This window comes from Equus asinus, chromosome 9, assembly GCF_041296235.1.
Source record: "Equus asinus isolate D_3611 breed Donkey chromosome 9, EquAss-T2T_v2, whole genome shotgun sequence".
Taxonomy (NCBI): Eukaryota; Metazoa; Chordata; class Mammalia; order Perissodactyla; family Equidae; genus Equus; species Equus asinus.
The window spans coordinates 73657372-73685071 of NC_091798.1; the positions used below are offsets into that span (position 1 = coordinate 73657372).

The 27700-nt window shown below is 46.3% G+C and overlaps 1 protein-coding gene across 3 annotated transcripts; it reads right to left on the reverse strand.

Annotated features, from left to right (window-relative positions):
* RGMB (repulsive guidance molecule BMP co-receptor b) lies at positions 1-27462 on the reverse strand. 3 transcript variants are annotated; one of them, XM_044780061.2, is made up of 6 exons: positions 27344-27462; positions 26767-27005; positions 25727-25802; positions 22255-22514; positions 16741-17249; positions 1-3454 (listed from the first exon to the last, which is right to left on the reverse strand). In XM_044780061.2, the coding sequence occupies exons 3-6, from the start codon at positions 25729-25731 to the stop codon at positions 2786-2788; spliced, it is 1443 nt and encodes a 480-aa protein (XP_044635996.1). In that variant the 5' UTR covers positions 25732-25802; positions 26767-27005; positions 27344-27462; the 3' UTR covers positions 1-2785. The 3 variants fall into 3 exon arrangements, with proteins under 3 accessions (XP_044635996.1, XP_070373800.1, XP_070373801.1); XM_070517699.1 differs by lacking the exon at positions 27344-27462 and adding an exon at positions 27152-27252; XM_070517700.1 differs by lacking the exon at positions 27344-27462 and having other exon boundaries at positions 26622-26773.
* Between the last annotated feature and the right edge of the window lie 238 nt (positions 27463-27700).

Consider the following 27700-nt stretch of genomic DNA (forward strand, 5'->3'; position numbering starts at 1 on the left):
TTCCACAGCATGGTAGGTAACTTTATTTTTCTAGCATAATAATTTAAAGTATTTACACACTGCACACTCACTGTTTTACACAGATACTTATTCATATACCTATGAGCCACATCTAAAGGTTTCTTTGCAAAGACTCGACACACGGCGGGGTGGGGCGGGGGGGACAGGGTTCCAAGCATAACAAAGGACAAAAAAATGTTGAGTCTTTTAAAGACAGCCATGTGGAGCATCTGTGAAAACCAGTGTTTTCCCCAAAGTTTTAAGCTCCCCTGGGAGACCTCTGAACAGCTACAGCCTATCCATGTGTTGATACTACCCAAAACTCTTCTGATTATGGAAGATTTCAAGAACAAACATGTGCAAGTAGCATTTTCCCTAGAAAAGAAACAGGAGAAAACAAACCTGGCCCTTCTCTAAAGAAATACCTGTATTTCTGAAACAGTTATCTGTGGGGACTGTAAATGTTGTACAGGGACACTGACCATAACGGGAGAATAGCTAAATACACTGGTACTAATACTAGTGACATAGGATGCTTTTAAGCATCCTTCCTAGCTAAATGTTATGGCAAAACCACCCAATTTTCTCTTCCCAACTATTAGTAGTGGTGGTTGTTTTGCTCTCCCTGAAAAGGACAAAGGTATATTAATTATATACACTCTAAATCCAGATATGGTAGAAATTTCTACTATTGTTTTTAGTTCACTTTTATACTATTTGCACAAAAATAGTGGTTAGAAGTACCCTAAATATTTTTCCTCCTTCGTTCTACTTAATTACATAACGAAATTGCTAACTAACTATAGCTTCTGAACCCGGCACGTGGTTCCATAGAAGAAAAGCAGCCGCAGTTCAGAGCTGATGGCAGGCAGGTTCCTAGTCCAGTTTTGAGAAAGGATAACAGGTTTAGGTTTCAACTCTCTGGTATTGCATCTCTGTCGAATAAGAAGCAAGATGCCATCATGATTTTCCCAGACGGGCCAAGATTCTTCTCTTATATACCAGGAGGTAGAGGGGTTTGCCACCTCTACATGAACCCACAGCTCCATCCTGTGACTGGATGACGGATCAATTCACTAAGACATTGAACTTCACAAAACGACATCCTCTTTTCCCGCCAGTATGGGCCTCTGGCAGCACCACTAATCAATGGCACAAGACAAAAGGAAGAAATTCTGGCCAACTAAAACTAAGCACAATTTTGACGACTATGGTAGTCAAATTACTATGTTATCGAAAGTTCATTAACTTTTGTTCGCATTTACGTAAACTTGATTAAGGTAAAGTACAAACTGGATCACTTCTTCTGGGAACCAAACATTTACATTTTAGATAGAACAATATAAACCTACCTATCCTGGAGGTCACTTTCTCAGTTACCGTTGCCTTTTGTGGGTGATGGTTTCCTTTAGCAAGGGGGTGCCAACAATGGGATGGAAGAGGCAAGGAGATATTTTACTTTACAGGGATTTCACCAAGTTACGTGAGCAACTGACAAAATAATATTCACCTACAGAGGATAAGAGGCAGAGAATCTGATCAGAGAGAGCGAGCAACATGGCTCAGTGAGGATTAACCAGCACCCGGAGTTAGCCGCACGCTGAGTCAGGCCAGGGAGCCTTTCTGTCATTAACCCCTTCCATCGTGCATACAGACAGGCCAGAGACTGTGATGAAGATTCCGGTATGGAGGGGAAGGAAGAGCAGAAAACTCTGTGACGGGCTCTGGGCCTCAAGGTTGAAGAATCTAACAAACCCCCATACCTGGGTTCATAGGTGAGGCTGAGGGGGGCGTACTGAGGGTGAGGACAGGGAACAGTGTGTTTCTGGGCCCAAACAGCCAAAGAGGAGAAAGCTAAGAACATGACACAAATTATAGAGAGAAGAGCAAGCCATGATCACGAAATTTATGATTTTGTGTCTTATTTGTTCAATGCAGAATAGAGTTAAAAGAGGGAAAAACTAGTTTAAACAGGGACATGTGATGAGAAAAAGACCGAGAGCTACTTACTGGGGACTAGCAAAATGCCTGGTATTTATCTATGAAATTGCCATCACTGGCCCCTTCTGACCTATAGAAACAGCAGTTTCATATAGTTCAACCTAAAATACCACAAGTGCTCAGATCTAGCAATCCTAGTTAATAAGAACTGTAGTAATATTCTCCCTACTCTCTGATGAAGTGGCAGCTGTTAGAGTGGAGAGGGCTCCTTAGAGATCAGTGTTTAACAGAGCCCAAAGCACCTGTAAGGGGGAGTGAACTAGCCCTCCAAATCGAGGGAGGGCACAGGGGTAAGGACCCACCCCATCTGAAGGAACGAGGCAGCTCCATCAGGAGGTGCCAGTGAAAGCTGCCACCACGGCACGTCAGTAGCAACGGGAAAGGGTAGGAGGGGACAGCCAAGAACAGCTACAAACAACGTCACCGGTCATCTTCCAATGGGACGCTGTGTGTGACGTCTGTGTATATGTACTATACATACTAACCAGGTACACATAAATATTTAATATATAAAAAATAAAGTGCTTTCTAACAGGCCCCAGGCAGGGACATTATAAAACATTTCACAAAACTGCAAAACAAAATCGATACAAAGAACACTACATCCAACGTACATGGAAACAGTCAAGCACAATATGTACAATCTGGTGGGTGTCCCAGGACCAACATCCTGTCATATACATGGTATATACATATATACTCTTTTACTCAATATATTATGACAATATATATTTTAAAATTTTGTTATAGACAAAAAAATAAAAAACAAAACAAAAGACAACCCCTACAAAAACACAATAAGGATCAAGCATGTGAGTCCTAGACTGACGGACAAACGGCTGCCTCCCCGGGGAGTCCCACGGCTGCTGCTTGGGAAAATGTGCCAGCGTTCCTTTCTTGGGTGCAGCGCCTCCACGTCCTCCAAGGCACTGTGGGCTGCGGCGGTGAAGTTAGCATCACCAGTGGTGAGCAGGTCAAAGACACAGGACTGGAAATAGATGTCCTTCACTGGCATCTTCTCGTGGCATTGAGCGTTGGCAGTCTCCAGTGTGTAGCCAGGCCAGGCCTGCGTCAAGGAGGTGCGGGGTAGGGTGTGCCCCAGGATGGCGGACACCTGGCCCTGCCCATCATCAATGCGCTCGCCCAGGGGGCAGCCGTTCACACACAGCTGCAGGTCCTGGCTTTCCTCGTAGGACATGGCCAGGTCTTCGGGCATGCGGATAGCGAGGGTCAGGTAGCGACCCAGCTGCCGCACAAACACCGTGGTTCCTATGTAGCGGGCGTGCATCTCCACGTAGCGGCCACTCTCCCTCTCCACGATACGCAGGCTCTTGGTGTCGCCGTCCCCACCACTGGTGCTGCCATCCACAAAGGCAGCTGGCAGGTCATCTGTCACAGCTTGGTATACTTTCTGATCTGTACACTCGCGGTGGGCTTTGAAGATGATCGTGATCTGTGGGAAGGAACACGTACAAAGTTTAACACGATGGGAGGGGAAGCGGACGGCGTCTCCTTCTGCAGCAAGAGCGCCCCTCCATTCTGGAGGCCACGGCTAGAGAGAGAATCTTCCAACTCAGCCCATTTGCTACTGTCTCACAAAGGAGTGGCATCAATGTTAGGGAAAATAAAAAGTCCTCTGTATTTAGAAATTTTAACACAAATCTAGGGAATGCGCATCAGGAAAATTTTTTTTCTTTACTTTCCTAAGACAGAACAGTGTTGCTGTTGGAAAATCGGCAATTTTTACTGATAATTTATATCTTGTCTCTCTCCAAAAACAGATGAGCCATAGTACAGCCCTGAGGAAAAAAAAAATTCCTTTTGTTCCTGCACAAATTTTAAGGAGCTTAATTAACAATATACCTACCAGAGCTCTGATTTCTAAAAAGATTCTTCGTTGGATTATAAAACCATATCCCATGAGTCATCACTACGACTTACTTACTACCAGTGAGGGTCGAAGCAGAGAGTTGAGGAGGGGGCCACTCCAGCAACAGCCACCAATCGTGGGCCTCAGGAAAGATTTCTCCAAGTCTTTTAATCAAATGTTTCACATGACTGGCTAATCCCGGTGACAGGGAAGTCACTTGGCAAACAGAGCTCCCAAGCGCTGGCAGAGAATAAATACCCTAAACCTAGTTACAGCAAATGTTTTCCCCAAACAGCACCATGGCCCTTGAACTCCTCAGAAATTTCTTCCCCAGCCAACTCTCAATTCTCCAAATTAAGCAGACAATTCATGGAGAAAAAACTACTGATAATACAAAAGCTTCCCTTTAGTGAACCCGTTTTCTTTCCTTAACTAGAAGAACTACAAAAACCCTGAACCTTCACACACCTTTGCCTCCAACATACTCAACATCTCTGGCACAAGTGGTGGAAGGAAGTTGACTACGAAGAGTCAGGGCCTTCTGGGTCACACAGGTGGGAAAATTGTCCCAAAGGAAAAAAAAAGACTACATTTCGAGATCTGTGTTATTGTCAGTAACTGAGGTAACAGCTTATTTTCCTTTCTTCTTGAAGAAGAAAAAAAGGATCAGGTGACTTCAGTCGAGGAGGAAGGTAGACAGGCCAAAGGCTCTACAAATTACTCTGGATGACGGAAACCATCCACCTCCTGCAAGGGAACTAATCAAAACAATAGACCCTTGTGAAAAAGCCCAGCAAACGCCCTGCCCCCTCCCTGCCCCTCTCTCTACAAGCCGTCACCCCCACCCTCAAGTTTATGTCTGAAGTTTTTTCCCCAACGCGGCCAGCATTTGCTCACATTATTTAATTCCACATGTTCCCACTGGTGTTACTTGACTGGAATTTTCCAGCCATTTCATTTTACTTCAGCCAGTTATAAAGCCAGATCTGAACCAGCTGCACTGTAGCAACTGGCTAAATTCATATCCGTTGTTTGCAGCTGCAACTAAGAGCCAGACAATGTACTATGAAAGCGCTTGGTTTTCTCCCTTCCTAATTATCCTGAGCCACAATTTAATTTCACTACCAGCCTTCTCACATTTCAACACCTTCTTAACAACCCTAAGGAGGTGTACCAGAGATGATTTCAGGAAATTTGTTGTGCATCCAACCATAGGACTTTCCAGAGTGAATGGGATTTGGAGCTAGATATCTAATGGGACTATAAAATAGATTTATTTGGTGGCTCTAAAGACAGTTTGACAAGGCTTTTTTAAGGCAAGCTAGGATTCCTTGAAGTAAAAAGATTAATTCAAGTAAATTCTGCACCTGAAAGTTGAACGTTTATACAGATGGCTAAAAAAGACTTAGTAACAGGCTTTTCATACAATCACTGTCCTCATTTTCAACCAGAACGTTCACTCAAAGATTAAACAAACTCTTCTACAACAGCTAAGCAATTTGTCTTTCTAGTCTAACAAACCTCAAATTTAAACCAACTTGGCATTATTTGCAGGAACTCAGTGCTTTTTTATCCACCTTAGGAAAAACAAGGAGGAATTAGTTTTGTTGGGACAACGAAGCAGAGAGATCCAATTCCAAACAAGTCTCCGAAAAGGCGAGTGAGGGTCGCCGTGAAGACGAGATCGTTCCCCACGTCTCACCAAATCTCTTCTGTTTTCATAAAGCTCACCAATTCCAGCTGAGGAGTCCAACCACTTGCAAATGACTGTCCTCTGCCACGTCTTGACACTACTAGTAACTCCCACAAATCTAGAAGACCACGGAAAACGCAGAGCTTGACCTCTGTACCAGTATCTACACTTACAGATTATTTCAGTTTACCTAACAGATTTTGCCTGTCTGTCCAATTTTCTAGGAGTGATTTTCTCTCTGAGACAATGAAGCTGATATTTCTCTCACTGCTTCTCTTTTGGGTGAAATAATTCTCATGGAGCATGGATAGAATTAGCCCTTGATTCAAAATGCTAAGGACGATGACTCCATCTCAAAGCATGACAGGAGTTTCCTGAGTGGTCTTCTGTAGTTTAAGCATGTACTGAAGCGGCATCTAGAGATAGAATCCATGTAAATGCAGAAAACACCGAGAACAGTTTCACATGACTTCAGTTTTATAACGCAACATCATTCCTCGTACTAGTTACAACACAAGCTCTTAAAGAGAGAGCACTCAACCATGAGGGCCAGAAATTCTTTTTCAGATTCTGTCTCCCTTTTCAGAAAAACAAAATTTATTCATTCTTCATAATTCTCACTTAAAAAAAATTCAAAATTAATTGGAACTTTTGTAAATTCCAAACATTTCAAATTTCCAACTAGCAGCTATCAGAGGGTAAAAACAGGATATTCAAAATTGTATTTTAAAGCTCTGGAACAGATAATTTAAAAATACCAGCTATGCTGCATACTCCCCTCCCCATGAACTGATCCATATGCTGTAATAACTCAATTTGGCACATCTGTTCTATGCCGCACCATTCATTATTGATGGATGGAATTTCTGTGCATTTAAAACATCAATGCCTTTTGTTAAACCTCCCCCACCCAGTCCCTCTCAACCCCCACCTCAGACAAACTACTCCAGTTCTCCTCATTCATTTTTAATGTTTCACTCTCTGAGATCTTTACCACCCACAAGGGCTATTAGGAAGAGAAAGATACAGCTACAAATCAACCCTTCCACGTGGAAAGGGCAATAAGGATTTAAGGTTTGCTGTGAAATATCAAAATTTAGAGACACCTGCTTCCCCTTTCCACCAGGAAAGAAAACACATTAAATGAAAACGAGGTGGTCAACAAAGAAAAAAACCCAGGCACCGCCTTGCCAACACACAGACACAGCTTCCCAGTCCGGACAGCCTTGCAAAGCGCTGCAGAGAGGTCTTCAAACAGCAGAATTCCCTCAGGACTGCACTTAACTATTCGTTCTTATTGTATTTTGGAAGAAACATTTATCGGCGTTTAATCAGGCCATTTGGCACTGCAAGTGCAGGATCTTACTGGAATCCTCAAATACCAGTGCTGGACTTTTAGATGGAGGACCTCACAGCTTGTAACACTGGACCAGCAAACCAAACTGAAATACGCACAGAAATTATCTTGGAACACAGGGAAATTCAATTCTGATTATGTACCTGGTTAAAGTCCTGCCTGTGTTAAAGGAAGCTAAAAAAATTTTTATTTCATATAATTAGCGGATACATCTATTTCATCAGATCTTCTGGACGAAATGATAGGTTGAAGAACTAGGCGACTTTCAGGGAGAATAAGAGAACACCGTGCTCACGCCCCTTTTACTCTTGCACGGGTAAGTGCAGACAGCCTCTACACCCAGTCCTGCAGAGTGAGCACGCAAGACACCCCTCCCACAAGAGCACATGCCCCAAAGAGGAAAACCGTGCGCACGCTCTATCTCCAGCTCTGAAAGTCTTCATCTTTACTTCTCAAAGTCCGTTTTTCTAAATGATGAGAAGTCAGAGCCTAGGAAGCTCTGAAGCACCAAAAATAAGTCGAGGCCTTGCAGGCACCTTCCTTGGAGCGTCTTCCCTGGTCCCAACCCTGCCCTGCCAGTGTAACCGGAAGTGTGGCTCTCGGAAGCCGGAAGCGCGGACCACGCTGGAGCAGAGCTACCCACCGCGGCTTTGGTTACATAAGACTGGGGAGACCCATGTCTCTCTCCCCACTTTGTGCAGCAGGGGGAAAAAAGCATATTAGCTAGAATAATTTTCTGCCGAGAATAAATTTCTGTCTGAACAATTTCATAAAAAAAGCCACGAGAGTATTTATATGTACCATATTTAAGAAAAAATGTTGGGCTGGGAAATGATTCATGTCATTGATAATTTTCCTGAAAAATTAAGGGGAAAAACATCTGCTAGGAAGGTGTGAACTCCATGAACTGGAATGTAATTTTACAATCACTACTCAGTCTATATATCAAATATCTACCTACAGGAAGGCTGAACTTAAAGACCTACAAAAGCGTATTTTGTTAAATAATTTTATTGGGCTAGGACAAGATACTAACAGTAAGACAGTACATCTCTTTAAGAGGAAGGAGGCAGATTAAAAATCTTGCCCTAGATTCCTTTTAGGGCTTGATACGAGACTGTAAGAATCTACTGCCTTCAGAAGAGGTATCAAAATAGGTTTCTCTACCCTCCAGTTTTTTCCACCGGGCTCTGTTCTAGGAGTACTTACAGGATCCCAGAGAAATGGAATGGATCCGCCTTATTTATTCTTCAGTGTTGCCCTAGGTAATACATGCAGGAACAGGGGCTGCCTTGGCTGCTGCAGGGGTACTTGGCAGCAGATGGAGAAAGAAGAAACCAAACCAGAGGGGAAGGACACCCACAGCTGAGGCTGCTAGGGTGGTCCGGGGAGAAGCATGAGGCTCACTGGCTGGAAAGAGCACGCAAGAGTGAAAGGGAAGCAGGCCCAGGGATGACACATAAAAGGGACAGGCACAAAAATGCTGACTGCCAAAGAGTAATTTCTGTACACTTACAACTAGGAAGGCTGCAAGTATAAATAGGCTCAGAGACAGGGAAGTTGGCCAGCTTCCTTGTACAGACCAGAGCAACGCTGTGCTGAGTGTGAGGAGGAAAGGCCGCCAGTCCTTAAAGGCTTAGCCACTCCGAGAACTGCACAGGGAACTTCTTGTCTGTTTGTTTGTTGGGTTCAGACTATGCATTATGAGGAGGCCAGCAAAGGCAGGAACTCACCATGAAGTCAGGCCTGTCTGGACAGCATTACCAACCTAGGATGCCACTGTGCTTCAGACCGGAGCCTAAAAATATTGTGAAAGATGAGAGCCAGGGCCGGAGGCAGGAACTCTAGGGGCAGGAATCTGCACTGGCAGGTCTTGCCTTCAGTGATCTCCCTCCTCATGGCCGGAGGGGGCAGGGCCAGAGATCCAGAGGCCCTAGCAGGACCTGGGGCAAATGATCTGGGCCCAGGCTTAGCACAGCTGTTCCCCAAACCCATGGGAATTAGGCAATCACAGCCTCTTTGATCATTTTTCCGTTTTCGGAGGTGATTTAAAAAGTGAAAAGGCTTGCATGTCTTTCACAATACACTCACACTCTGTCACTTCTAGGTTCAATTTCAAGTCCCCAGGGCTACTGAAGGAAAAAAAAAGCCCACTCAGGAATGAGGTGGTTAGAGGTGGTGAACACATATTTCAAGAAGCCAGTTAACTGGAATGCTCCAAAACAATATCCTTCTGTCTTCATTTTCCTGAGGCAGGGAGGCGGGAAGACAGCAACACCACACAAGCACATGCGTGTACGTACGTGCATACTCACACACACCTTGAACTGGAAAAATTAAACCCTGACCTCCATTTCAGGAGCACGTGCAGAGCAGATGAGAAGTTAGTGTTCAAGTGCTGTCATATCAGTTCCCTCCACAGTACACAAGCGACGTTCTAACACTGGAAGAACCCCACCAGAATTAGCCAAAGTTCTTTTGGCTCCAACTCGTAAAATAACCAACAAAACGGGACATGAAGAACTCCTTTCTCCATAGACCTAAAGTTCTTTCTGGACCCAACATCGCCAGGTTTTCACTGCAAGGCTGTCCAGTTAAATTATCTATGTCGGAGGAGTGTTGTTGCTCCTGTTAGTTATCACTTAGTGACAAGTTGAGCAGTTCCAACAGTCCTTGAGTTACCCCACCCACGAGAACACAAAATGCAAAACAGTGGAAGAGCAAGTTCTACTGCGGTCAAAACAAATAAAGGCGAAATGGGTAAGGGAGCATTTTTCATCGTTCAACACTGTAGGTAACCCTTTTCACATGCCACATTCTGCACAGGCAGCAATTGTTTGGTTAGCATTAATTGAAGCCAACAAGTAAAGTACCAACTACCCAATGTTTCCTTCTCGCCCCTTCCTCTCAAAATGTTGACTCAAAGAAAATGTAACCGGGTGGAGAGAGACATTTGGAAACGTGACAGGAAAACAAGTTCTAACTCTCCACTGTGTATCAGACTTGGCCTCGTGCCTCTGGTTTAAAGTATGGAGGAGTGCAGATTTGTTTTAAAGCAGCAGAGGCCCACAGCACTCGCATGGAATCCCGCCTGGCTTGGGCAGGCGCTGGGTTAACTGCACTTACAAATGGGGGATGTGGAGGTCCCCTCCTCCTTCCAAACCACACCTGGGACAGAGGGAGTGGCACAGTTAGGGAGATTCAAAACGCAGGACTTAGAAGACACGCAGATACAAACTTTATACAGTTTTAGACGGTTTCTAATAGCATCTTCTGTCTCTTTACTCCAGAGAATAGAAAGGAAGATGGTAAAAGACTCATTTCCCAGAGTATCTGAATGTGCACAGACCATATAAGGGGTACTGTGTTTGGAAAGTACAGCACAAAGAGTAACCAAGGTAGGCCCATTCGTCTTACAAAATGATCTGTCACACTTTTAGATACATCATACAGCTAATAATTTCTCCTCCTGCTTTCTTTCCCCACATCCATTCGGAAATCCTTTCACCTCCAGGCAATCTGCTGAAACTATATGAAGCAACGGTGAGTAGTTCCTGGGCCTAAGACCTTATAATCCAGTACAAACAAGAGCTATGCAGGAAACAGAAAAGGACAAATGAGAACACCACCACCTGAAACTATAGCTTTTTTCTGCTCTTCTAAAAACTATTCTTTAATGTTTCAATATTATTTCTACAATAAACAAATTCAGGGGGGATAAGGATATCTAAGACATGCTTTCACGTGTTTTAAAGATGAGATGAAACTCTGATAGTCAAATTCTAGAGAGCCTTTTGACATTAAATCAAAGTCCAACAACCACTCAAAAGTAGCAGCCAGCGTTCCAGACCCTGCTAGGTCATACGGGAGTGAGGAAGTGAGGGTGCAGGTGGGGGCCAGCTTGCCTATGCGAGGTGGAAAGGGAGACTGTGCCAAATACCAGGGGGAGGGGTGTCCCTGGGTAACTGCAGCCCATCCCCTGGCCCACTCTGCTGGCCCTTCCTGACACCTGGGACAACTTGCTAAGTAGCAGCACTTGGAACCAGCTTATGAATGCAGGCCACCAATGTTCTAAAAAGAAACCCTAAAAATGGCTTGGATTTTTTTTTTTGAGGAAGATTAGCCCTGAGCTAACATCTGCTGCCAATCCTCCTCTTTTTGCTGAGGAAGACTGGCCCTGAGCTAACATCCATGCGGATCTTCCTCTACTTATATGTGGGACATCTACCACAGCATGGCTTGCTAAGCAGTGCCACGTCCGCACCCAGGATCTGAACCGGGGAACCCCAGGCCCCCAAAGCGGAAAGTGCAAACTTAACCACTGCGCCATGGGCCGGCCCCTAAAAATGGCTGGTTTTACACACAAACTCCACAATTCCCCACTGACTGCTGCAAATCTTAGTTACAGGCTTAGACTGAGGCAGAGATTGCCTTCACCTCTGCATCTCCCTCACACAGTAGGCCCTTTAATGCTTGGTGGTTCAAATGTAGCACCAAGTTAATTATACATTTTATCAGAGAAATGATTACACTGAGCAGGGAGCTGTAACTACAAACCTCTCTCCTATTCGGTTCCCCAGTATGCTTCAACCAGTCTTATAACTTTTCAGCATTTTTGCAAAACAAGAAGGACCATCACAAGAGGCAGATCTTAGAGAGATGGCAAGAATTATCTGCAACACAGATGATCACAACAATACAAAGACCAGTCTCAGATTTTAAGGATTAGTTACAATCCTCAAAGAATCTCTGGAAGGAAAAGGCCCTGTATGTTTAAAGAAAATACTGTGTCCCTTCCATAACACCACTGCATGCAAGAATGGTGTCCAGATATTCCAAACACAACCCTGCTGATGGGAGGATGAGCATCTTTCTCAGTCCACCGTGCAGCTCCCAGTTTCTCTGTAAAGACACTAGAAACTAACGGGCTACAAAACAAATGCACTAGGTCTGGGGTCAAGAGAGGTCAGACTTCAAACCTTGATGCAGAGAGATGCTTAAAATGGCAGGTGAAAGTTTCTGCAATGCAGGCACACCTGGCTCTTATTTTGAGACCAGAAAATGATCGAGAACACTGGTTTACATGCCCATATTCTGTCTGGAACAACAGTTACATGCTAGGTGGCATCAGAAAGGAGGACTACCCAACTCATGCTCCAGCAGCCTATCGCAAACAGTGTTTCATCACGAGAGACCCTGGGTTATAGAGTTTGAGGAAGACAGTAAGCAAGAAAGAACCGAATGAACTAAGTCTCTCTATATCTCTAGTCTCATCCACCCGTAGAAGTTTTCAGGAATTTCCCAGGAAGGAGCTAGAGTTTGAGAATTAGGATAATTATGGGCTTTAAAAACTATATAGATACCTGATGAGCAGGGCCTCTTCATGCTTTGGACAGGCGCTGAGTGCTACTGCCCGTGGGGTTACCAGGAGTTGACGGCCCATGGCAGCAGCAAGAACCACTGAGGCACCTGAGAGTGCCCCCTCACCTGGCCGACAGTCATCTGGCTTGTCAAGCACAAAGAACACATCTCCTTCCTGAATGCAAACTGCCTTAAGCTAAACCGCCTTCTCTCACTAAAGGGTGAAGCATGGAAAAATCTGAGGCAGAAAATCTACAAAAGGACTTGCTGTCATCCCCACTCTCCCCTCCTCCTTACAATTCTGTTTCACTGAAGCTGAGAATAAGGTAAGAAAGTTAGAGTGATGGAAAAGGACACAATTACATTAAAACAAAAGGAAAAATAATGCAAAGGTATTCAAATTACTTGTAAAGAATAATTTAAAAAATATTGCTATTGTGGGGCTGGCCCCGTGGCCGAGTGGTTAAGTTCACGTGCTCTGCTGCAGGCGGCCCAGTGTTTCATTGGTTCGAATCCTGGGCGCGGACATGGCACTGCTCATCAAACCACGCTGAGGCAGCGTCCCACATGCCACAACTAGAAGGACCCACAACGAAGAATGTACAACTATGTACCAGGGGGCTTTGGGGAGAAAAAGAAAAAATAAAATCTTTAAAAAAAAAATATTGCTATTGTTTAGGTGTGCAACAAATACATTCCTGACATTTTCTGGAAATGGAATCATTTTAAATGCACCTGAGAGACTGGCGATTTTAATATATGCTACTAGGAATACATTTGTAAAGTGCAGAATCCTTTCATAAAATAATTTATGACCGGAATCACCTTCTGTAATTATGGCATATACAAACCCTTACTGAGTCCTCTTAAACAGAGATCCACGGACACAGAGAATGAAGTAAACAGGAGTTGAGACGGAGGGGCTGGCAAAGAGAATGTGGAAAAGAAGGTTCAGAAGTCAAGCATTCCCACAGATGATCTGGTTTCTTTATCTGTGTGAGGCCCAGGAGAGCTACTGACGTGTCCTCTCTGGAGCCTCCATAGTGTGGGGCCGTGTCTTCCTCCCCAGACAAAAGCTGCTCTTCTTCCCTGCGTAGTCAGCTCTGCCAGTTCTAAGCCCGCCCCTCTCATCTCTCTGCCCCACTGCCTGCAGGCCCGAAGCTGCCTCTCACAACCAAAGGTGGGGAAGATGGCCCAGGGCTGATGTGGATCTCAGCAAGGTGTGTAGGTGGGCCAGAAACCCCTGCGGCTCCCGGGGTGGAGAGATGAAAAACCAGCCCTGGCCTCCCATTTAGGAGCAGACCTACCTGGCAAAGTGGCCAACCCTGCAGACTCCTCCAGAGACAGGGAGCCTGACAGGCTGGCAGGGGGCATAACAGAAACCCAGCTGCCCTGGGAAAGCATACCCACATACACCATGACCAACCGGAAAACCACTCTGTGCTCCCCAGGGGGAGAGGAAGTAGACAGGGGAGATGAAGCCACATGGTCCAGCACTGCAGGCCTCGGTGCCCTAAACTCATGGCTGGCCATGTGGAAAAAGGACAAGGCTCAGCTAATAAATGGCCCTGTGAGCACAGATGCCTTCATTTTCTTTCATTCTGTTGTTTAGAACTTTTTCCCAGGCTGTCTTTTTGTGACGAGGGAAAGGCTAGTACTTAAGGGCAGGCAGACTCGGAACGACAGGCTTGAAGACGGCTTGATCACGAAGCCAAGCTCCCAGGACTGAGTTGCTGTCTTAGGGACCTCACTGAGCAAAACACTCAGGTCTAGTCCTTTAGGCTCATTGCTGAAGGCAGAGATATGAATGAATGCTTAAATACAATTTCAGTATCACAGTTGGCCAGCCTCTATTATATCATTGGTCAGTCTTTAAATCTAGTGACATCGAGCAGATGGGTCATTAAAAAATGTTTCATCACAAGGATGATCCAGTATCTGCAATGGGTAATGCAAGGGTTAGCCAATAGCTCGTCTCTGTATATATAAAGGTCTCATTAAAGCCAGGACTCGTGCAAAAAAACTCTGAAAGGTTTTGTGGTTTTTTTTTAAAAGTATTGCAGTAGACATCAAGAAAAAAATCACACCTTTTTTGGAACTTATTTCATACATATTTTGTGCCTCATATTGTTTTTATTTTTATTACCATCATTTTTTCATTGCTTAGACTTTTTTAAAGGTTTTATTTTGGCCCTGGGTAGAATGAAACTTCACTGCACAGTGTTAGGCCTGTGCTTGGTGTCACCAGCACAGGTCATATCAGCACTGAGATAGGCCCTCAAAAGTACCCTTCCAGATGCTTTAGGGGCTTTGGAGGGAGTCACAAAAAGAAGAAGGAAAAAACAACTACTAGAGGTTGTGAAGCCGTAGAGTAATTTGTTGCTGAACAGCATGGTCACCAGATGTGGGGACGTACTTTCCAACAGTGCAATTAAAGACCAAGCATTCTCATCGTTGGCTTGAATTTATGTCAGAGGACAACTTTCCCCACTCCTTTGTGAAATGGGTGAAACCTTTGATCCCTTCCACACTGAGGGGGAAAACAAAGTCGTTCTTTTCATTCATTTATTTGCTAAAAACTATGACAGATTCAACCACAATTGAAATGGAATGACCTAAACTACTTCATTGTCAAGTGTTCCATTTATATATTAATACTCATAAAGTAACTGGTTGTCCCCAAATATTTTCACCATCTTTGTAGAAAGTATAGAATTTTGAAAGGCTGAATGACAAACAGAGTGACATGTGATTGGATGGAAGACATGAAAAACAGAACTTTAGGCTTGTGAAAAGAACCACTATTTTCCCATGTACACAGCACTTACCAATCTCAACAGTGGAATTTGTAGGCTACCCTTGCAAGCCCTCAATTATCTGCGTCATCGATGAGGATTTTCTCCATTCCCAATGGAACCGCCTTGTTGAGTTTTCAGTGTTGTTTTCCCAGACTATTCCCAGGTTTTAAGCCCTATGACTGCAGCAATGATGGACTTTGGGCCATAGTTTGTCTTATAACTTCCTAATTGTATAACTGTATATCATAATTCACAGCAAATCTATATTTTAATATACAGACAGGAGAAATTCTTTGCATACTTATAAAAAGCAGAGGAAGAAAAGTTTGAGATGTAGGACTCGGAAAGGCAAGCTGGGGCTTACATTGGGAGTTGAAGTGTAAACATTTTTGAGTTTCCCCTAAGATGTCTAGACCAATGTAACAGTCCTCTTTGTTCACAGTGACGACTTCTAATCTTAGATTTGTCACACCCCTGGGTGTCTCCAGAAATCTCCGGAGGTGTTGTAAAATTCCCTCCACAAAATGCCAAGCAAAATAATTTAAATTCACTTACAAAATACACCACACATGTTTGGAGGCAAGGGAGGGTGTCCCGGAATCAAAAGAACAGTCAGAAGTATTACAAAAGCTTGATCCTTGTCAATTATATTTCAGTTTAAACCAATTTATGAACAGATAAAATAAGGAAAATTAAGCAGATGAGATCGCCTGTATGTGTGATTCTGTGGTGTGGGAGACAAGGAAAGAGCCGGTTACCCGGGACACGATTTTTGTGGAAAACCCTTTTTTGACCTCTGTATTCACTAACGCCTGAATCAGCGCTGACTGGCAACTGGAAACCCAGTTCACAGCTCCTCTCCATCTACTTGCACGAAGACACTGGCGCCTTCAAGCTGGCTTAGAGGATCTCCATTCAGCATTAGTTTCTTTAAAACCAACCAACCAACCAAACAAGAGCCACAGACGCTGGCAGCTACGTAGGGTTAGCTTAACTTAACTCTGTCAGCTTTTCCCCCAGGTTCTGACTTAAATTGTTATCTTGAGATTACATGGGGGTTATACATCAGTGCTCTGCAATGTCCGATTCTTCACTTCCTTGGTCACCCCTGGTTTAGTAACTAAAACATCACTGTGGGTTTGCCATTGGGAAGCTAGCTTACAGCCACTACATTTTACTATAGCTTCCAAATTTCCAAGAAAACATGCTTCCTGATGGGTTACTGCCCCAGGCTTCACAGCTTTCTTTACTCAGAACACCCACTGCAGCCATCTGATAAATCTGAATGTGGCTTTCTTCAAGAAGAGTCACATATATACGCACTCAAAAAAGACATCACTGAAAAAAAGCACACATTTTTTTCATTAAACAAGGCCTGCCTTTCCCCTAGAGAACTCAATTTCACTATTTACTTTTTATTTTTCATATCATTGTCTACTTACATTTCGACCCCCATTTTACATAAGCTCTAGAATTCCAGAGAGAAATTCCTTACTAAATAATTTTCATTTAATCCTTCATCAACCCTGTTAACTGCTTGCCAAGAACACCAAAAAAAAGTTCCTCTTAAACCAGGGCTTTTGTAACACACTTCAAAAGTTGTCTGAAGAATCAAACACCTGAAAGTTATAAGTAAGAAGAAGGAAAAGACTATACTTGCCTTATTTGTAGCAGTGGCACTGGATCCAGAGACCACGGGCACATTCGTCACTTGAACTGAAAGATAGTTATTGTCTATGAGTGGCCAGGCCCCTTCCACTTTGCACGTCTGGAAGTGATCCTTGAAAGTTCTAAGGTGAGGATCTCCAAACAAGCCACAAAAAAGGTAATTGGGAGGGGTCTGGTCCCCTCCCCTGTGTTCTCTGGCTCCTGTGTGGCTGTGATAGTTACAGGGATCGTGGGTCACTTCGGGGTTGGTAGAGGATGTGGGTCCATCCTTGGAACAGTTCCTCTGGCTCATGAGGTCACTGATACCCAACACAGCAGAATGGTATACCAGGTTGCCACGGCAGGCTTTTGAAGTTCGCTGGGTGCAGCCAGCATAGGCACGCAGGGCCTTGCAAAACTCAGAGTCAAAGCCGTCAATGGCAGAGTTCAGGTGTGAAGTCAGGGACACAAAGTCCGTGGTACATTTCTGGATTCGACATTGGGCTGGCTGTTGGCAGTCACCTATGGGAAGGGAGATAAGACCAGACATTTTTTACACGCTTCATAACTTCCTGAGCTACATGGGAAAATGACATTCTCCTCTTGGGACTGTGTGTTCTATTTCATATACTCCTATTTTAAGAAGGCGTTCAGAAATCTGGGTGTCTTGCGCTCTCACAAATTCAGCTAGTGGGAGAGAAAGTGCATGCGTCAATTAACTTAAAACTTTAAAGCATGGGCCACTGTGAGTGAATATGAGTCTAGTCCAGCATTCTTAGGTTAAAATGACAAGGGAATGGTAAGTGAAGTATTTTATGAACTTTGCCATCGTGTATAGATTTTTGAGAAAGATTCCTTTGCTCTAAGGCCAACCCAAAGATGCAAACTTCATTTTGACCTTGAAAACTGCATAAGTCATTTGCTTTGGAAGACAATGTGCACCAAACCAGGATTAAAGCTGCCACGCCTGGGTAGGGGGAAACTCCTAATTTAGAGGATGATTAGTTAAAACACCTTTACCCTATGGCCATAGGGTAAGACTACAGGGAAAAAGGCAGGTACTAAGTTATTCTGCATTTCCCAAGAAATGTTATAAACAAATCGTATATAAACTGACACAGAGTGGTTTCTACAGAGTATAAATGTTCTCTTAAAAAATAAAGTGATTTATGTGACCAAGCTATGTATTCACTTCTCCCTTAACCTCCAGCTCCCCAGGATCCCAGCTCCCCAGCTGTTCACCAGTAAAAAGCAGACAGCACTGAAATCAAGCCGTAGAGACAGATGAGTCCACCAACTATGTTTTTTCAGAAACAGAACAAGAGAATTATAGGACACAGAATTCTTAGAGTATACATAAACTACCTTTTCCCTTAAATCATCAATTCATATAAACTTGCTGATTTAAGCAAAGCTAAAATGAAGTAATGAAAAACCAAGTATACTGCCCTACTATTTCAAGTCAATTTTCAATGATGTTTTGCCATTAGCTTCTCACATGGAAATTTATGAAACCTCTCAAAGCACAAAAAACACAAGAGCTGCCAATACTAGGTCAGTCGTGTGTCAATCAGTTTAATATTCTGTTTCATAAAGTGGGAACACCAGAATTATCGAAAAGAAAAATACTTTATCATCCACCCCAAATTTTATAGAAATGAAGTATAACATATATCTGTGTTACTTAAACATTCTTTATAGGTCTCTGAACTATGGAGGAAGTCTCCATCTCTTCAAGTCTTCAGTTCCTCATATGAGAAAGGAGAAGCTTGTTCTAAAATGAACTTTGTGATCTTTTCCAGGCATAAAATATATAATTCGTACCCTGGGGTGGGGGAGAGATCAGAGTTGGTAAAATATTATTAAATATATAATTATTTCAAGATGTGGGCATAACAAACTTCAGGATAATATCAAGATTTAGGACCTCATCTGATGCAGACTTAAAACTAACCCTAATATCATCTTAGAAAGATACTGTAATCTTTTCAGTAGTAGAGTGCATTTAAATTCAAATTAAATGGCCTGTAGTCTCTGTTTCTGGCTTCAGTTGGGAAGAAAAGGGAAGGAGATGACAACCTTTCAAGACACCTCCTCCACCATTTTTAAATTTCAAAGACCAAAAGGGAAAAATGTTGTAGTCTATTCACTTTAACCTGAGTAAAAGAGAAGATTAAAATATTTTAATATTTTAGAGCTATGGATTTACAGCTATCACTAAACCGCACTTTAAAAAATCACGCAAACACCTTCATGTGTTAGGCCTACTTTAGACCTGCTCATTCCAAAGTTGACAAAAGCAGCTTGATATTATAGAATTCCGTTCTCCAAAGTAGATCAAGTCATTTTCAACTATATTTACTCAAAAAAAAGCAAAAATGAAAACAAAAAACCAATCAACAACCCCCAAAGACATTAAAACCACTTTATAGATGGGAAAATCAAGACCAAGGGACCCCAAGGCCTTGTCCTGGCTGCACCGGAAACAGCGAGTGTGAAGCCCAGACATGGTGCCATTTTCCTCCCACCACACGTCACAGCTCCCTCAGATTCCCGACTCTCACAACACTTGACAGCTTAAAAAAGGACACATATTGCATCATTTTTTTTTCTTTATAAATCAGATTCACAGCAAGCAGAAAGCAAGGAAATAAAAACTGGGCCAAGATCACTGAGGGGTGAACAGCTTTTAGACTACAAATAAATGACAGCACAAGAACTTTCCGCTAAACTTGCACTGCCTATTTGTTCTTTTTATGGTCTATAAAATCTGTCCAAGCATACCTTTACTTATAATTATTTCAAATAGTCATAAAATATCAAAAGTAAGAACAGCATGGAAATGCAGATGCCACTGTTCAGAAGGCAAGGGATGCAAGATTTAGATAGATTCCCAGCTCCTTTTTTGTAGCAGGTAGGTGCTGATTCCTGTGAGAAATCTCACATCGAACAGAACTCCTTGGGTTCTTTTGTTTTGGCTGAGGTCTCTAACAGCGTTTTCGAATAGAGATGATGGGAGGGAGTAGGGCTAAGTACCAGAGAGAAAGTGCATTTGGGTCAGCAGTTTCAGCCCCATGGCAGGCTCCTGAATAATGACTAATTTGCAACATACACCTAGAAATATCTAGGCTTCATGAATTTATAACGACAACGCACACTCTGCCTGTTACAGGCAGTAAAGCAAGCCTCCTGTCAAAATGCCAAGACAATGCAGAGCAGAAACAATCTCAAAGACGTAGCCAAGAAGCCATGAAGGGTATGAGTAAGCAAGTAACTCCCATACTGGATCTCCACTCAGGAATTGCAGAGGTTTGCTTAAGGGGAAAAAGAAGTGAATAAAAGTACTCTTCATTTCCCAAGGGCAGAATTCAAAATCTGCAGATACCGATCTCTCCCTTTTTCCAGGCAGATCATCTATGATCAATGTGATAATATTTCCATTGCAGTTACTGAAAGTGTTAAAGGATCTGTGGGTCTAGAGCTTTCCTTAATGATTCAGACAGAAAGACCTCACCATTCAAGACAGCTTCCTCCACGCCAGGACTGCATGTGTGAATTTGCAGCACAATCACTAGTTTCTAATAAAAGAAACGGGATATGCAGAAGCTGAATGAAGTGAAATGTGGAGCCATATGGGGTGCTGAGGCAAGTTGTATGGATCCAGGCATAAAACATATGGCAGCCCATCTTGCAAAGAGCACTGGGCTGGGCTCCCTGCTCTGAGGAGAAAGCAGCCTGCATTTCCACGGCACTACTCTTCAAAGCAATCTCTCAAAAGGAGCCCCCTTTTCTATAACCAGATTAATTGCTCCACGTCAACAAGATGTCCACACATACCACTCAGCACAGCCACTCTGGGTAGAATCTAAGGGTGACTTGAGTGAGGGCACATTAACATACTGAGAGGAATTTCATATTCCAAGTTCTTCAACTCTTGAACTAAAGCATCTTAATTTCCTAAATCTTGAAGCCAACTTCTTAGGTCTTCTTCATGCACTGGCAAAGAAATCTTCAAGGACCACATTCCAATCCTGTCATAGGACCGTATGGCAACCAAGGAGAACAATATCCAAGCAGTCAAGAGGCACACAGTCCTGCCTAGCACTTCAATTTCCCTTCAAGAAACCCACGCTTTGACATTATGGACACACATTTTTCACACAGAACACTCCAGAACACATTTTTTGACACATCATGAAAAAACTTCTCTGTAAGCAGACTGACATTATTTTCTAAGGTTCTGAAGTCACTAATTTAAACCCTTAATCATCGTAAAACTTGCAATTACACTCTTTATTAAGACTTCAGTCTGTTTCCCCCAAGTGACAGTGTTAAAAAGCAGCTGTTACAACACAATGCAAAGTTACGCAAAGTAAATTAAGTCGTCTCCTCAAATGCCACATTTTTTTTTCCATTACTTAAAAAGACCTCCCGGATTTTTAGCACGGCTGGTATGACTTAATAAATAAATAAAAATTACTCCGCACAGTTGGGTGGCATTAAAGTTCAGGATTCTCCAGAGCGTTGTGACTGCTGTCGCACAAACACAGGACAGAAGGATCTCGAAGGAAAACTGATCTAATGCTCTAGTGGTCCTCAAACTAAAAGATAATTTATCTTCCAGTTTGGCATTAAAAAAGTTCCTTGTCTAGACAAACTCCTAGAAGTGGTACTTATTTGTAAAGAGCGTCCTAGATTTTCCCCCCAGCTTTACTGAGGTGCAACTGACACAATATCGTGTTAACGAAACGATTTTAAAAAGAAAAATAAGTGTCACATGCTAGAAAGGTCATCAGCAGGCTCACTCCTGCTAAGCACAACTTCCTCGCTGCTGCTGCCAGGGCGGAAGCGCCGACCTCAGAGAACCGCACGAGATCTGTCAACCCTCTTGGACCCCGAAAACCCGCGGCGAGCCACAAAGCACGGGTTTTTCCAAAGAGCTTGAAAGCTGAATTAAAAGCAGCTTTCGCAAACACGAAAGAAATTCCTGTCTAAGGAAGTTGAAGTGACTTCGAGATTAACCCCCGGGTTTTCAAACTCGGGTGAAAATCTTTCCATCTGGTGCGCTTTCTTCGCCTCGCCGCCCCCCACTCCGGAGCAGCAGCACAAGGCTCCTTGTCTGCCCTCCGCGGCGGCGGGGGAAACCCGATCCCGGCCTGACTTGCAGTAAACACCAGCGCGGAGCAGGAAAGCAGCCGGAGCCCCGGCTCGGCGCGCAGCCCCCGCCCGCGAACCCTTTGATAAGTGGCTGCTGGAGGGGAGACAGATCTACCAACGGTCCGGGCCCGGGCGGGGAGGCGGAGGCAGAAACGGGAAGGCCGCTCCCTGCGCCCGGGGCGCGCCGCCCGCTCGGCGGCTGTGTTCCTGCCGCCGCGCCGCGCGCCCGACGACGGGGCAGGGCAGGGGCTCGGGAGGCCTTCCCGCCGCGCCGCGCCGCCCTTCCGCCCCAGCGAGCGCCCTGGGCACGGGGCTGTTCGGGAACAAAGCCCTGGGCCCGGGGCTGGCTCCCCGCGCGCGCGCCTCGTACCTGCGTGGAGCAGCCCGAGGCTGAGCAGCAGCAGCAGCAGCGCCAGGGGCGGCGGGCAGAGCCGGGGACGGCGGCGCTGCTCAGCCCCGGCGGCGGCGGCGGAGGCGGCGGCGGCACAGGAAGGTGCTGCTCTCAAGCCCATGCCCGTCCATGCAGATCTCGTGGGCTCCGGCGAGGGCGGCGGCGCGGGCGCCGTGGCGGGTCCGGGGCCGTGGCTGCGGCATGGGCCGGGGGACGCGCCTCGTTTCCTCTTCTTCCTCCTTCAGGCCCGCGTCGGGGACGGGCCGCCGCCACCGCCGCAGCGAGCAGCGCGCCGCGGGCGGAGCGAGTCGGCGGCGGCGGCAACGGGGCGCAGCGGCATCGCGGCGGCCGGAGGCGGCGGGCGGGGGCAGAGGGGGCGGGAGAGAAGACACAAAGACGGTAAGCGAGTACCGAGCGCGGCCCCCAGCGCGCGGGCGCCCGGGCCCCGGCCAGCGTGGGCTCAGCGGGCGTGGAGCGCGGGCGTGGACCGACAGGAGACGCGCCCAGCCCCAGCGAGCAGCCGCCGGCAGCCCGGAGATCTGTGTGCGGCGGCGCCCGCGGTCAATCAATCTCAGCCCCGCACTGCCGCCCCGCCCGCCCTACACCCGCCAATCTGCGTGGTCCCCACCCCGGCCGAGCCCCTCCCTCTAGCCCCATTGGCTGCGAGCGCGGGCTCGCTGGGCCCAGCCCACCAATCGCAGGGCCCAAAGCGCCCGAGCCCTGCGCCTCCTCCCGCCCTCAGCCTGCTCAGAGTAATTCGAGTTCCGCGTCCGGCCGCTGCAAGTCCTGACCGCCGCGCCCGGCCCAGCCTCCCTCCCGCTCCCTCCTCTTCTCTACCCTCCACCTCCTTCCGCGATTTACTGTTTCCTCGCTCCCAACAGAAACAGGCGACTGCAACCCTCTTGCCGGCGTTACAAAGGAACCGGCCTTTGACTTCTCTTCAAATTAATATGATTGAGTTCTACTTCTCTCCGAGGTTTTTTCTTTCTTTCTTTCTTTTTTTTTTAAATCAACCCCACCCAGTTCCTCAAGCTCCGGCTCCGGCTCCTTGGAGGAAGCGGGCGCTTTTACCGAGCGCCGTGCGGCAGGTCCCTTCGCAGCCAATCACATCTGCGGAACCGCGTTCCGAGCCTTGGCGGCGGTTGGGTAAAGCTAGCACCCAGCCGCGTTGGAAATCGGAAGGTGACCCGCGGTCCGGACAGATCGGATGGGCTGGGAAGGTACCCGCCTGCTCCGGGCGGAATTCGCTGGCAGCTGTGCTAGGCTCCGATGTTCTTGTTCCTTTGACATCTCCCTTCCTGAAAGCAGCGGGGAGGGGTCTGAGAGTGGGCGAACTTCAACGTGTTCGGTTACAGTGTAATTAGATTAATGAGAATAGTGAGTTTTTAATGCAGTGTAGGGTAATTATGCCATGATTTGTTGTTGCCCAGTGGCTTTTCCACAAATTTTCAGAGTCTATTAGATTAATTCAATGGCAGGTCAGTTTCTACTTTTGTGATTGGATGGATCCAAAAATGAGGAAAAAACCCCGACTGCCTGCTACAAAAGAGGTTGCCAAGTGAAGACATAGGAAGGCGTGCTGTGAGGTTGATGATAGGTTCCAATTTGTTATCAGTAGGTGTGAAGTGGTATCTAATCTCAAGAATGGCCTCAAAGGCTGGGAGCCACGTCCTACTGCCCTCGCCTTTGCTGATCCCCAGACGGCTCAGGGCTGCCATTTTAAATTCACTTATATCCAAATTGCAGTTTGCAAGTGTACCCCTACATTACTCAGAATTTCTAATTAGGAATCTCGTATTAACCACGGACACGTTAATATTCCACATGTTACAATGTGCTAATCAATCAATGGACCAGGATAATTGAGGGCAAATCTTCGATCACTCCAGTTTACTCATTACACACATTATGAATTGTACAAACCACTAGGTCCCTAATGAGGGATGCCTATCTATTTTTACTGTGATTTTTCATTACTTACTTATTACATACTAGGATGACTCAAGTTGTAAACACACCTTCACTGCCCAAGATATAATCCAAGCCTTGTGTACATCCATAATGTGCTTAATAATAGCTTCAGAGTTGCCTGGAGAAATGACTTTTTAGGGGGAGTTATCTGATATGATTTTTAGATAGTACTGTGGAGTAAATATATTAGACCAAAAATTGACTCTCTTAAAATTACTACATAGAACCAATGAAATAAAGTTAATTAAATACTGGTAAACATCTTTCAAAAAGTAATCAAATGTGACCAGTGGTTTTCAAAATATTTTGCTAACAAAGACTAACAGTAAGATGTTTCTTTTTCCATAACTTAAGATTTAATTCGACCCCTCTGCAAGAAGCATCCCTCTTTATTTACCATACTTCAAAACACATAACCAAGAGCTAAGGATCAAATTCAGTTTGGTTTAGGTCTTTTCGCTACTGACTTTCTAGGATTCTTCCTCCTCTTCTACCCTCCATATCCTGTTCCTTTAGTATACGGGTGTTCCACATTTTCTTATCAATAGAGGGCGACCTCGAGTCACTGCAAATCCTGGTGTGGTGAAATGAGACTGTTCTTTAGAGGAAAAACTTCATTTCTTCTAAGGTGCTTTATTGCTCCTCTGCTGTAAAATTTGACAAGCTCAAGATTTATAAGCCTAACAATTCACTTTTTATTGCTGCATAAGTGTTCAGCCGGCTAGAGGAAAATGTTAATTTTCACAATTAAACCGCAAGGAGGTACCTATTCTCAAGACACTAGGTCAGTTGACACACTCGCCGGGTAAATTCGGACTGTTAGGGAGATCCCAAATCGGCTTGGAAGGCAAGAGGGTGGTGAATGGTCGCTTATAGCGCACCCACTCTTCCAGCTCCTATCCTGCAAGTTAGGAGGATTTTGAGACTCTACAAAGAAAAATCTGTGGTGGGAGCTAGAACATAAACATAAAACCTATGACTTACAAAAGTTTTACATTTTAATCAGAAGAAAAATCGTGAAGTGACAGCTTGCACAACTCATAAATCCACCCGGTTTCTTGCCACTGTTAGTCTTTCTCCCTTCGTCTTTGTTTTCAGGAAGGAAAGATGAGACCAGAACAGTACAATTAAGGAACCCAGCAAAGTACCCCATGGTATGAACGTGCAAGTGGAGAGAATTAAAACACATGCCAGCCACATTCATGGATTCTAAACAAGATGCGGTTTCTTTTCCTGAACCTATACATGCTGTCTTAACTGCTCCCCTGTCCATTTCCAGAAATCTAACACGAGGGTCTCTGCTTAACAGATCACCTGGGGCAGAGGAGCCAGTAATCAGACCCAGGGTTGCGATTTGTGCAATCTATTCTGGAGTAAGGGCTCCGCCGCTGCCCCCCAGTCCACCGTGGAGGCAAAGCAGGGGCTGAAACAGCCCGGAGTCCAACAGCCCAGCAGCAAGCAGCTCGTGGATTGTACTTACATCATTCTTAACCCTTCCGCTCCTGGAGGGGGCTTGGCGGGATCAGGGGGCCCCCGAGCTCCGGAACACGCAGGACCTGGGTATAAGAGAAGAGCCCCAGAGCCCGGCGTGAGCGCCGCGCCCCCGGAAGGAGAGAACCCGGGCGTGCGTGGGGCTCATCGCCCGAGCGGCCACAGCGGGCCCCCGAGATCCCCCCGGGCTCCGCCGCGGTTCGCACCGCTCAAAGCGGCAGGTGCAAAAAGCATTTGGGAGCCGCTTGCCAGCGCGCGGAGGTAATGCGCTTCCTGTCCATTTATCTCAGGAAACCAGTGCAGCCTTCCCTTCGAAACAAAATTAACCTCTCATTAGCCAGCCACTCACTCTCGAGAAGGCCTTAAAAGCTTTACCAGCTCGCTAATGTATTTAGGCTTTTCTTCCAGGCAAACGCAGCCGCGGCCGTGACTGCCATCAGCCCCGGGGGTTCCTCTGGGCTCCCCTGGGAGCCATCGGCTTACCTCCCCCAGACTCAAGTCTCGGAAACTCTGGCCAACCGGGATCCCAGTTTGTAGAACAGAGCAGACCTGACACCCCTGAACAGACTTCACGCCAGATGCAACTCAAACAAGTTCCCACCAATTTCATGAGCGCCCCTTATATCAAAACCTCAGCTCCCCGTCCTTGAGGAACAGGGAAGGGTACCGGGCAGGAACTTCGGCGGCCAGCTGTCCCGGGGTCGTGGGCGCTGACTGCCCTCTGGAGCAGAAGCCCTGTCCGCAGCGGGGGCGGAAAGCACTGATCAGGGGCATGGGGGTGCTGTAAACCAGGATCCAGCCGATCCCAGGAGTGGAGAATCAAACGTGGTGCTAGGTCTGCAAGTGGCAAAAAGGGGCCTTTCGGAGCGCTGGGGTTTTCTCACCTTGGCCCCCCGCCGCCCTGAGGCTGGCAGATTTATACCACACAGGTGGAAGGAGACCTAAACAAAACAGTCCCGGCCGCTGCCTGCCGCTCGCCCCCCACGTCCCTCTGGCCCACCGCAAACTTCAACAAAATAAACAACTCACCACAGGCATTCCCTTGTCTGCAGCGCGACGCTTGCCAGCTGGGAAAATAAGCCGCAAGCCACGCGGCCGGCGCGCAGAGGGAGGGCAGCGCGGCGCCCGCCTCTGTCCCCCGGGTGGGGGCAGCGGTACCGGGGACAGGAACGAGGCTCCGCCTCGGGGGCCGCTCTCCTGGCGCCCCGGCTGCCGAGAGAGCGCGGGGCGCGGGGCTGCGCCCTTCCAGCCAGCGAGATCTCCGCCACCTAGGGGAGGGGGCGGGGAGGCAAACCCCTGAGTTCCCTCCTGCTTTCTCGAAGCTGCTTTCTCTCCCCTCCCGTCTCCAAGAAGACCAAACCAAGGGCCCTCCACCCAACCCCTCCAGCCCCACACCGCCCCCTGCGGGCGGTACCCCGATCTTTCCAGCGCCGCTGAGGAGTGGCGGGGAGCCGAGTCCCAGAACGCTAGCCTCCAGGTCCCGGCTCAGCTGTTGCCTCTCTCACCCCCCAGCGCCCCCCGCCCAGTCTTGCACAAAGACGCCTTTTACGCTGCCAGCGCTACCCTCCGCGCCGCCCCCCGGGCCGGCAGCGTTGCCTTTGCCCACCTGCGGCGCCAACCGATTCCCGGTTGGTGACTGTGCCAGCCGTCGCCGGGACAGGGCGGCAGCGGACGCGCGCAGGCTGTTCCCACACGGCGCCTCGGCACAGACGGAGATGCGGTACCCGCCCCTTTTCCACCGCTTTCTCTAGCAATCCACCAACGGCCACAAAATGCACCCCTTCCTCTCCATAAATGATCTTTGAGGGTCTTCCTAGTGTGTCTTAATTGTGTGAGTGTGTAGGAGGGGAGGTGGCAGGAATGGCCTTCTGGATTTTTCGCCGAAATAGGGAATCCAGCGATCTTTCCTGTCCACCGAAGGTGCGAATGTGGCTTGAGTATACAGCTTACGAAAGCCCAGGAT